This window comes from Drosophila santomea, chromosome 2L, assembly GCF_016746245.2.
Source record: "Drosophila santomea strain STO CAGO 1482 chromosome 2L, Prin_Dsan_1.1, whole genome shotgun sequence".
In the NCBI taxonomy this organism is placed as follows: Eukaryota; Metazoa; Arthropoda; class Insecta; order Diptera; family Drosophilidae; genus Drosophila; species Drosophila santomea.
In genome coordinates, this window is record NC_053016.2 from 5,444,803 (window position 1) to 5,457,383 (window position 12,581).

The window sequence follows — 12,581 nt, forward strand, 5'->3', positions numbered from 1 at the left end:
TCACGAAGCTTCTCGCAGGCAAAGTTGATATAATATCCTTTACCCCGAGGAGCGGACAAAAAGCGCTGACTACTATGCCAACAACAGCAACAACAAATACGACAGCGACGATGACGTTTTAATTATGTGTGCCTAGAGGAAAAGCGGAAAAGTGGAAAAGCGGGGGTTGATTTAGGGGAAAAGCCGAGACACTCGCGAGACAGTTTCAGCAGCATTTTGCTTTTGCATTTTGCAATTCGCAGCTCCTGAACTCGGGACGAAGCTCAACTCGGTTTGTTAATTTGCAAAGGGTTTGGGGAAATCGGGCTAAAATAGGGGTAAAATGTAGGGGGTGGCTAGGCGAAGACGATGGGCGTGGGGTACGCGGGGAATGAAAAGTGAATTCAAAACGGAAACATTGCAAAAATGCGCCAATGCAGCAAATTCTTAAGTTCGGGGAGATGAGAAACTGCTGTAGAAGGGGTCAGTGTGGAGCACACACATACTTACACTGATATAACTGAAAATAAAAATGTGGGTTTATATAATATAAATGTGCTCTAATATTAACTCTTTTTTTTTTATGTATTTCATGATTTTTTACATTTTTTTTTTTTTGATTTTTTGATGATTTTTTACATTTTTTTTTCTTCGATTTTTTGATAAAAATAGTCAGTTTTTTTTCGATAGCAGTAAAAATAGTTGACCAAATGTGGAATGCCATATCTCGTTAAATTCGTTACAAAATTTCCTATCGATCCATGTACATACATTGAAAAGCTAATTTTTCGCCATTTTTCGCAAATTTTGATGATGGTACCCCTTATCAAAAATGCAAAAATTTGTAAAAATTTTTTTTTCCGAAAATCGAAAAAGTATGGATAGGCATAGTTAGTTATGTTTATTAGCAGCACAAAACAGTCTTTATTTTAGCTATGCCATTTGTGGCCAAGTTATTGCGAAAACGCCGCTTGAAAATATCCGATTATTTTACAACAATTTTTTTTTTCGTCGGATTCCAGCAAAATCCGTGGCCTGCAGCTTTAACCTCTCTCTGCTCTATATTATATTTTTTCTAAACATTTAAGGCAATTTAACAAGCGTAGCAAAAACGCGCAATTCTACATATGTACAGAATTAACTTACATGAATATCTGCATAGAGCACACTCGAAAGCAAATTAACAGAAGCGCAACTAACAAAAAAAATAATAATAAATATTTAAGAAAATAATATTTTGATTAGTATATGTATAAAAATGTATAAAAATCTTTTTTTTTTAAATCACTTTTTAGAATTAAATCGTAGCATATGTATTATGCTGGCCTCAACTGTGGACATCCCATATACAATCAGCAGTAGAAATGTTTCCAAAGGGTGTCGTTGTCGCTCCCGTTTTGTGGCTGTTTCTCTAACCCCCTTCCCACATCCCCCCTTGAGTGGCCTTTGGGGCTGGTGAAAGGGGAGTGCAGAGGCGGGAAAGGGGGGTGGTTGGGCGACGGCCTTCCCCAAGCAATTCCCATTCGAGTGAGGCCTCCACAACGTGGGTTAATGTACTTTGCTGCAGCGGCGTCTGCTTGACTGACAGCCTCCCTTAACAGCCTCTCCACCTTACCACCCCCAAGCCCCCTTCATACACCACCCAGCAAACCCCACAGAGTCCAACTGGATGGGAAAAAATATACAGAGCCGTTGAGCATTTCTAACATTTAATTTCGTTCTGTAATTGCGGAAATTTTCATTGAAATGAATTAGCTATTTCGTTTTTTTGTTTGACCTGGGAATTTATTTGCAAAAGGGGGCGAACAAAGTTAGTTAGTCATGGGTTAATGTCTGCTATCAATGTCATGGTCAAATGGGGAAAGATTTCTGGATAATTTCAAGAATTTTATGTTTTCCTCCTAAAAATTATTATTTTAATAATATGTTGCCATTAATCACATTTAGCTGTCAATTATTTATATTATTTTTTTAACATATTTTTGACATTCAAAAAGTGCCCATACAATATATTTTATGTGCCATACTCATTGTTCTTTCAAACCAAAGTTACCACCACCTTCACAACCATAAAATGCATCTCCTAATTTTATGCACAGAATCACATTTGTAACCCAATTTTATAGTTTATTTTGTCCTATTTTCTATGGTTTGTTTCTGGCAATTGCAACACATTAAAATTCATAAAATTATGTAAATTTTTTATTACAAATTCACATTTCTGGCCAGAAAAAAAAGGTTACAAATCAAACTCTACCAATTGGGCGAACAAATCAAAATGAACAAGACTGAGAGGCACAAAATATTGGACCAGAAATTATAAATTCAAACTAAAAAAGTGTTTTTTTTTATACTCACCCCTAAAGGCCAGAAACTGTGAGTGCTTTTTTTTTTAGGGTTGAAAGGGTGAGGTGTGTCCCTTGCATTCCCTATTCCACTTTTTTTCCCTTTCTGGGGTGAGAAACGCGTGCGCAGGCGCCTTTGACACCTGAGATGACAATTAGAATAAAATAACACAGAGAGAGCCCAGAGAACCTCACTTTCAAGTGAGCTGCAAATTAAAAAACCATAAAAAAAAACTACAGAAAAAAATTCTTTGGAGAGCGAAAAGAAAAAAATCTGGGTGGAGTGCGTCGTCGACTGGCGACATAATTTGCATAATTCGAAAAAAAGAAAAGAAATGAGAAAAATAAACTAGCCAAGAAGAAGAAGATGAAGCGGTAGCAGAAAGTGAAGTTAACGAGGGGAGGAAGCCTAGAAGCGAGCCCAAAGACGCTGATTATCATGATTATGTATGCAAACTCACACTCGGCACAAGAAACCAACTCGGGACAGGTCGAAAGACAATAGAATTATGAGGTGTTGAGCGTTGAGTGACTAGCGGAACGACCATTAAACCTCAGTCGGGAAAAGGGGGAGATATGTACAGGGAAGACGAGCATCTAAGGCCCTAGAAACAATAGATAGAAAGTTATGGCCAACATTGAAAACGCGAAGATGAAGAGTTGCACTTCAGAAGAAAAAGAAAAAAACAGAAAAGGAAAACTAAACGAAAACACGGTTAATAAAGCGTTGCAAATGGGAGCAGATCCGAAAAAGGTTCAGGTAAAATTCAAAGATAGAGAGTAACGCCAGAGGAAGTGAAGCGACGTCTTGTCTTTAAGAAATCGAATTGAATTTTAATGATAAGGTTGAGGAGTTACTTATTAGTCTGATCGTGAGCATTAGGTCAGCTGTTGCTTGGGCTCCCAAGGAGGTGTATGAAATGGGTGTTGCCTGTTGAGGCAACAGATGAACAGGTCGAGCAGAAGAGGCTATTAAGTCAACTTTAATTATTGCCTAGAGTAGGGGTTAAATTGGAATAGGACATTAGGGCATAGTTAAAGAAAACGTCATCATGTTTTATTAAGGTAAAATACCGAACATAGATGAAAACAACTTAGGAGTTTAAAAATGAAGAAATCTTTAAAGTAAAGTATTATTCATATTTATAAATATTTTAAATAAATATAAATTTGAAGCTGTGATCTTATAAATAAAAATTAGCTGAATTGACAAATCAATTTTAGTTTTAGCTAAGCTTTAACAGCAGTATACACTTTTATTTTCTTCTAACTTGCAATCCTTTTGTTGATACCACACCCCTTGGCACCCGATATCACTGTAATTTTGATATCTGATCTGTCGGTTCAGTGAGCCTGCGCCCAGTTCAGGTGTTAATGACTTATTCTACTGCTCACAAAGAGATGGTCAGTCCCATTGTCATGCGTGTTTGGCGTGTTTTGCATGTGCGACCAAGTTGGGTATGAAATTATAGAAGAGAACTCCCCGAACGGGATCGGAATCGCAACCATAGGCCTATTGTTCGTAGCTGGAAATGGACAGGGGCCAACCCCAAAACGAGAATAAAACATAAAGCCAGCCCGAGAGCCTTTTCTGACATGCACGTATCCGGTACCGGCACCGCTACCGGTATCAAATAATGATAAAGCCAGTGGCTTGATAACTACGGTTCAGGTTCACATCGAACATGCGACTAAGCTACTGGTCATCGAACAGTGCGAAAACGGCTTGGATATTGGCAAAAAGAAAAATATAGAAGAGCATAGCATTTATTATTACGTTAAAAAGTAAAAAGTAAAGTATGCTTGCTAGCATACAAACCCAATACAACTTTTAAAGTATGATGATACCATATTAGATGTTGCCGATCGAACATGTTCGTTTTCACAAGCCCACTGTGCGGCGCGATCGAACTTGCCTCAAAGCGGGGGTTGAAACTACAACTCCGAAGACCTACAACCAACCACTTTTGCCAACGCACAGAATTCAGTTTGAAAACATTCTTCGTGCGGTTAGGTTGTACATATAATCGGGTTCCGTGTCGATTCAGTGGGTCAAGTTCGCTGGGAAAATTACGAAAAAGATAACTGCCAAGCGAACATAGCGAATGTATCTCAAAGATAACGAACATAGCGAATGTATCTCGAAGATAACGAACATAGACATTGAAAGTCAACAAAGTTTTGTTGATCGTATTTAGTGTTAACACAACTGTGCAATATCTAAGGATAAATCAAAACGAATAGTAGACCAAAAACTCGAAACTACCTGCTCTTGAAAAGAAGACAGCAAATCTTGACCTAAGCAAACAAAAAGAAAAGTGAATTAAACCTAACCAAAGGAAGAGAACACATCTACCTGTTCCAAAATCTCACAACTGATCTCAAACAAAATGAAATATCTAACGAATACACACAAGGAGTCCTACACGCTGGTGGCACGCAAACGCTACATGAAAAATCTGCTGTACGTATACATTCTTTACAAGGATTAAACAAATTTTCCAAGTTCCTTAAACTGACAATTGGATTTCAGTTGCGTCTTCACACAATTGAACTTGTTTCATTCATTTAAAACAATTCAACATTGATCTCGTTTCTAGTAATTTATGTTCGCCTTCATGGGCCAAACAAACCCCATTGATTACGCGTCAATATCTAGGCATAAATGTCATGTAAGCAAATATTGACAAAATTCCCTCTGTCTCCTATTATGTCTCTTTATGTCGCTTTGTGACATATGCAAAAATTATGCAAATTGTTTGATTCGCCATTTGTATGCGGAATGGGCCTTAATTAGCCCCGTCTGCCTGCCAATAATGCACTCGACAGGACTTGGATTTCGATTTTGGATTGCAATTGGGAGAATTATATATGCAAATATCCCTCACACCACTCGTGTTTTTAATTATTCGCAAACTGTCAAATGTCATTTGTTTTTCGGGGTTTGTTTGCTCGGCGTGAAACACAAACCGCAAAAATCGCGAATGAGTTATGGATTATCGGGATATCTAAGACTCCGTAAAGATGTCGTTTTCCAGCACCCTCAAGGGTAAAGGAAAACCTTTTTGTCAGTTTCTTAGGCTGTTTTGTTAATTAAATTTATGATTAATGAATGATGGTGTTGCTGCTGCTGATGATGATGATGATGATGATTTTCCCATTTCCTTACCCTAACAGCTGGTGTGAGAGGGGTAACGAAAAAATTGCAGGGAAAAAGGTAATGTGTAAGGTGATATGGCTTAACCCTTTTGTGAGTTGGTTTTTTATTTTCGCACCCTCGTTAGGCGTTCCTTTTGCGTTTTTGCGGATTTATTTTTCGCAAGTCAGCTAAGTCAACAGTGGAACTTCTGTGACTATCAATTGGCTGCGATCGGGCACAAAATCTATAAATAAGAAGAAACCCGTTAAGCCAATCCCACACATGCATATCCGCCTGGCCAAAACTGGGTATTCCCCTCAGGGTCCAAGATCTCGCAGTGGAGTTCAAACAGTGCGCAGACGTGCAATCATAATTTGCCCAACTACAACTTCAACTACTAATTTTTGTGCCCGCACCCAGACAACTGTTTAACAGGGCCGGCGGGGGAGGGTGAGGGGGGATTCGGGCCTAAACCGCCGGTAGTGAATGGTCTAAAGACATGCAAGCAACAGCAGCCAACATAATTAGAAGTCTGCAGTTGTGGAGGAAGTGCATTAGCAGGCACTCAAAATAAATCGAGGCGTTTAATTGGACGATGAATGTGGAAAAACGCGCGCGAATCGCGGGCAACATTGTATGTACAAAAATTACCTCCTGCATCATCTTCCTGCTCCTTTTGATCTTCTCAATAATCAACTTAATACCAATACCAATACCAAATACCAATTTTTATTTCATAAAAAATAGTAAATAAGCAGAGATACTCTGAGAGCTCATAAATGTTTTAAGAAACTTGGTTCATTTCGGATAGACGGCATAAAACGCGTGCAATTCGCTTGAAAACCGCTATGACCTTTCCGTTGTTAGAGCTTGCATTAAGTTCTACGTTATTATGCCTGTTAAAAGTGTAATAAATACAAACCCACTAAATGCAAAGCCAGCATAAGTAGGAGTACTAAAAATATATTGCTTTGGCAGAAGTCGCGTGCGCGTCGCTAGCTAGCACTTCCAGCGGTTTTAAACGCGCTACCAGCGTGTTTATCCCCGAGTGCGGTAATTATTACTCGTCGACGTTTAACCCACTAACACAGACTTGCCTCACATTGGCAATTAAGTATTTAATTAAATCAGCCCAATGCGGCCATCCATCAATCGCGTCAAGCTGGATAGCAGTCAATCCAGCAATCCCTCAATGTCGCCGCTTTGTCAGATTTAAGATTTTCGGCTGTGGCGGAAATGTGTTGCGAATTTCCACCGGGGCGATTACAATGGATAATGTTTATTTTTAGTTGGCCGACATGAGGCAATCCCGCTATGACAACCCACATCGTTCAAACCGCTCGGCAATAATTGGAAATTAACGAGACCCCGAGGCAAAGATTTGACACCAAAGATTGCAAGTCGCGACCTTCCCGTTGTCGCCCACATCTAATATTCGGGGAGTTGGGAACGTAGTAGCGAAGGAGGGGAAGTTGTATGCCGACCTATTAGCCAAAGTCATAATGCCATAAAGCCATGACTAAGGTGTGCGAACGCAACACCTGGCCAAAAGGAAAAGCGCGCCAAAAATTTTGGTCAACGATTTTGGGTAAGGTGACAAAATGGGGATGTATGGAAATACTATAAGGAGCTATGGTTTGGCACGAGCAAAATGAAGAAGCGCGTGCCTTGCTCGCATTAATTCCAAGCCAAGGAACTCCGCTGCACTGAAAGAAAACGAAGCTTAAATTAAGAAAACATATAATGAAGAAGCTTCAAGCTGCTTCTGTTATTTTTTAGAAGTACACAAACATATATAGCTTCTATTTAGCTTAGAAATTTTAGTTTTAAATATCCACAAGTGGATGAATTATTTTTTCGAGTGCAAGATAAAGGGAAGAAGGCCAAGACACAGAAAGAGCCTTCCGTGGCCTTATAAATAGCCATGCTAACTGACTGACTGACGCGCTTCATTAATATGCAAAGTGGCTCAGCTGGAAGCGCCCCCCCTCCACACCGCCGGCCAGCCCCCTTTTGCTATCTATGTATATGTAGTAACCCACCTGTAAGAGGCATTAAAAGTATAAACGTTTAAACGGTTATTACCAGCATTTTTATGCTGCATTTGCACTGGCCAAAACGGGTGGAAAACATGGCCAACAACAGGTTGTTCTGAGCCCCCTTTTCTGTAGTTCTCCAACGACAGCAATTGCGTGTCAAATTGAACTTGACTGGCGAACTAAGTGGAGGAATCGAGCGAGGCATATTCAAGTGTGGGGAGGAGGAAAGTGTGCTTTGGGGAAAGGTGGCCGGAATAAATGGGTTGTTTGGCGGTGTTCAGTCGCCTTTTTCGAATATTTCCATATATATGTATGTATGCTCTGCATATTTATCAAGACTTTAGCGTAAAGCTCACGAAGTGGGGGAATTATGCAATGACTTTGTTGGTTATAGGGGAAATCAACACGGTTACTTTTAATTGAAATAATTAGTTGGGCAGTAATGGTATTGAGTAGTAAGAATAGCTAACAGTGAGTCTCAAACTCTTAGCAATTTTGCAATTTATAAAAATATTTCACTTGAAGATGAACTTAACTTTTAGCTGTCTTAATAAAAGCATTCAGAGGTTACAGCATCAGTTGAACCCTTCACTATGTCTGTCAAAAGTCATTTCCAAATGTCCCATTTGAAGTCATCCCAAGTAAAGCATTGACCTCTGCCGTTATGATCGTTTTATTGCCGAGTGTTGCTGGCCTACAAGAAAATCGGAGACCCTTTTTCCTTTACCCTTTTCCCTTCGAAAATGTCAGCAATTTGGGTCTACTTAGTCCCATAATCTCAATTTAATTTTATAGGGATTCTGGGAAAATCTTTTCAACTGACCGCACACACAGCTGTTCCCGGTAATTTTCTAATAAATATTCCTCATCCTTGGCTACACTTTCACTCCAACTTTCTTTTCTGCGATCGGGCAGCCATAAATTTCCTAAAGCTGTCAGCAAATAAGATGAAAAACAAGTTCTGCCAAGAAAATGCCTAGGAAATTGTGTAATTTTTACCCAAAAAAAAAAGTTAAATTAAATGCGATGGACGATTAAAAATATGTAAATCAGGCAAGGAACCAGAATCGACCGATAAAACTTTTTCTTTTTTTCAAAGGCGTCGGAGAAAAGTTTTCCGGCAAATTTGTGGCTAATTTATGAGACCAACACAGGTAGCAAGGAATAAGGGAAATGAGCTGAATCCAGAAAGGTTCGGCTGTACCCGGATAAGAAAAGGATATCATCTTTGCAGGACTTCGAGTGTCTGGAACGTGTTGCATTTATGAGGTTGAACGAAAGGGGAAACGGGTTCTTTTTATGCGACTGTGCGATTGCACAACCCCCTTATAAGGATTTTCCCTCTGCAACAGACAATGGAAAAACTGGGCAGAGGCAAGTTTTCCATCCCGCAGCGGAAATGAGAAAAACTTGTGCGCGAATCCTTTTCGCTTGCATCTCAGCGGCTGTCTTGGAACTAATTTTAATGACAATTCACGAGGCGCGGAAGTCGCGACATTCGGGATAATGTGAAAATGGGCAGAGGGAGGAACGACTGGCCAGGCAAAGAAACGGGGTGTGGCTATCCGTGGAAATGCAGATTTTCCATTTCCCTAAAGTCCCCTTTCCGCCACTCATTTCCGTGGCTACTTTCCCAGCGGTTACTTAGCAATGTTTGGCAGCCATTAATCATAAATTCAGAATTGAGAAAACACTGACTAGAATGGAAAATAAAATCCTAACACCTAACTATACACTGCATTGTAAACAATAAAGTTGTTAGAATTAATCATTCACTTTTCCAGGTGCTTACCCTTTTTCACAAATTAAATGTTAATTTATTGCCTTTTCCACTTGGTTTTTAGTTTAATTTCGAAGGGACATTTTCGGGATAGTATTAATTACAGGGTGGTGCCCTTATTCTCCGCCTGACCGGTACAACGACCCTTGCAGGACCTAACTTTGACTTTTTGGTGCCATGCGAGTGTGCAAGTATCCTTTGATATGTCGCCTGTCCGCTTATCGGAGCGAGTGCATCGCTCCCAGCCTTTCTCCTTTTCTCCTTTTCTCCCTTTCTCCGGGCCATTTCCCCGCTTTTCTCCAACTGCGATGCTATCTGTGAGTGCTCTAGTTTCCAGTTTGCCTGACCCATTATTAGCTGTGAAATGCATGAATGTCCCTGTGTGTCCTTTTGTCCTTTGGGACTTGATTTCCTTGACGTTGGACATTTCCTGTAATTTCTCACTGGGAAATATGCCAAACACACACACATCGAGTTGAGAGAAAAGTCTTTGGAAAAACGTTTCAAATTAGCGCCTGGGGAATGGCCAAAAAACAATGTTAAAAAGAACTTGACTTGCCACAGAATGACATTTCCCACTGCGCACCGCAAGGTGTTCTTTTCGATTCTCTTCCTGTGTTTTTTTTTCTGGATTTTTTTCCAGCTCGGTAAAGTGTTTTTCCCACGTAGCATAACCGCCACTCTTTGGGAATATATTAACCGAAAACTTTTGTGAAAATAACTCTATGTACTGCTAGCCATAGTACCCTTTCTTCTTGGATTTTTGAAGCCATCTATCTTTTGGCTGTCAACACTGCATGGCTTTGTTCTTTGCTCTTCTCTGGGTCTCCGTCTCAGTCTCAGTCTCGTCGTGGTAATTGTTTTTCTTTACTCAACCACCCAAAACCCCTGCCCATTTTTCCACATCTTGCGGCTAAACTTTAAACACGCGCAATGCGCTGCGCATGCCAAATGAGTGGAGAATCTGAAAATAGGGGGGTTTCGGTGGGTGGTGCCCATAAATTTGCATTTAATGAACATTTTCGAAAAGCCCTAGAAGATGCCGCCCCTCCAGAATTAACGCTTTTTGTATGTCTCTAATGGGTTTTAATTATGGGTGGGTGGTTGCATATAATGAGGTAGCTAAATGAAAAGGTTTTTTCAGCGCAGGCGTCACCGCAGTACAGGAAACGTCGGTTTGGTGGGTGTTTTTCATCCTCTTCTTTTTTTTTTTTGTCCAGAATGAAAGAAAGAGAACCTATGCAGTTGCATCAGATTTCAGTATAACTGTAGGTTAAAACCCTGTTCGCATCACATCATCACCGGCCCATTGTTGGGCCATTTTTGCAGTTGACTTCTGCAGTCCGCATCCTCGGTTTTTAACCTCCCTCTTTGCAGTCACCGATTTGATTTGATTTCATTGCCATTTGTCGAACAATTCATGTGAAAAATTGTCATAAAATTGCTATAAAAATGTTTTCGTACCGTAATTTGAGCGAGCTACTACAAAAATAGTTGTAAAATCTGTGAATGCATGTTGCACAGCTTGTAAAGCTTTAGAAATATGAGGAAAACAAATCATTTGATTTATGAAATGGACGAAAAGCAGTAAAAACCATTGATGGATTGGATTTTATTACCATGGAAAATGGGTTAAGTTCGGTGGGAAATTGGGTGAAGGTTAAGTGCGATTTATGTTCTATATGATACTGTAAAATAATATTTTTCAGCTATAGTTATCCCAAAAAGAAACTAAAAACTGTGCGCTTTATTTTGTGAGTTCATAGTAAATTTGATGTGTCTCTTTTTTCATTGCATTTCTGGCCCACATAATTTCTGCACTCATATACAATTACCCCGAAATATCACTTTCACCGCCACTTTGCTCGCAACACCCTTGAAAACTATACTCACGCAGTCACATTTGGAGGAGTCGAGCCCTCCAACTTCAATCAGGCTCATCACAGTCGTGTTTTTGATATCCTTTTCCCATAACTGTCATCATTTCATATGCGAGCTCCATTTGGTTGGCACAGGGAATGGGTAGGTGTTAATTTACGAGTGACAGCCAACAGCCAGCGAGCTCCTCCTGTTAAAAATAAACAGAGATGCGAGCGGGCGAAGAGATTCTCCTCGGCTATTTCGGAAATTGTGGAGCAGAGGAGCAGCTGCAATAGCAGCGACGTCAAAGGACATTGCACAACATCAGGGTAAACATCCTCCTTTAAGTTTTATGTGTTCATTTCGAGGCGTTCGTCGTTTGTATGTCAACATTAACTTCTCAAAAAAAAAAAAAAAAAAAGCAAGAGCCAGCAGCTCACAAAAAACATGCGCTAGTGACAATAAACTCGAGAAAAATATGAAGTCGCTCGCAACTGAACAGGAGAAATATGTTCAAGTGGCCACTCATAATTCTGAAAGAGTGCGTGAGAGCTGCTTGAGATGTTCGAAGAGTCAAAGAAAAGGATTCAGGATATGCAGAGAGCTCTTGACATTCAGACGAGCGAGTCTCACAAAAAAGTGGGAAATGTGTTCAGTGAAAGTTGTAATAATGCATACGCTCTATATTGACTATATTCCTTAATCTCAGTTCCCTAGCAATGCCGAAAAGGAATTGTAAGCAAATTTTCCCAACACACACTGTAAAGTGAACTTCATTCATCGTCTAAACGTTCTTTTTATGAAACCATCGATGGTTCTTTGAGAATACCTCCATGAGCTCTCAAAGTCAGGAAGTCTTGAGCACTGTAGTGGCACTTTCGATCGTGTTTTATGGGAATAGCATAAGTTGTCGGGTAGAGCAAACCCAATCTTAACCCCTCGCAGTGGCCGAGGTTAACCCCTGTGTGCCACTTGAGTGTTTGCTCAGTGAATCGAACGAAGGAGGTCTTCTGTCTCCGAAGCATGAAGAGATTGCGTGCTTCGCGAATCTGAAGCTCAGCTGTGCCAACTCCAACTGCTGCTCCAGTGATTGACTCTTTGCGTGCCTGGTTATTAACCCGTTTCCTGTTTTTCTTTTCCCATTGCAGACGTCAGCATGCCTTTATGGCCAACACACAGAAGCAGCAACCGGCGGGCGGAGGAAGTGGCTCGGGCAGCGTCACCCACAGTCCGGAACGCCTGCGCGGAGCCGGAGCCACCACAGCCACCCAGGATCTCTTCGAGCTGCTCGAGCGTGTGCAGTGCTCGCGACTCGACGACCAGCGCTGCGTCCTGCCCGCTTACTTCTCTCAGGTGCGTAAAATGAAAAGAAAGTCCCTCGAGCGGAACCCTTAATTGTTTGCTTAAGGGGTTCTTAAGGGGTTTTCGAAAATAACTAA

At 40.5% G+C, this 12,581-nt stretch overlaps 1 protein-coding gene across 5 annotated transcripts in view; it reads left to right on the plus strand.

Moving 5' to 3' along the window:
- LOC120445222 (rap1 GTPase-activating protein 1) overlaps nucleotides 1-12,581 on the plus strand; it is a 79,973-nt gene that overhangs the window by 29,056 nt on the left and 38,336 nt on the right. For 2 of the 5 annotated variants that reach the window (XM_039625482.1, XM_039625490.1), the window contains one exon: nucleotides 12,291-12,495. In XM_039625482.1, the coding sequence (XP_039481416.1) occupies nucleotides 12,291-12,495 (205 nt within the window). Of the gene's footprint in view, nucleotides 1-4,643; nucleotides 4,789-11,256; nucleotides 11,472-11,688; nucleotides 11,782-11,851; nucleotides 11,878-12,290; nucleotides 12,496-12,581 lie in introns of those variants that run through there. The other 3 variants (XM_039625507.1, XM_039625517.2, XM_039625499.1) reach the window with 3 other exon arrangements.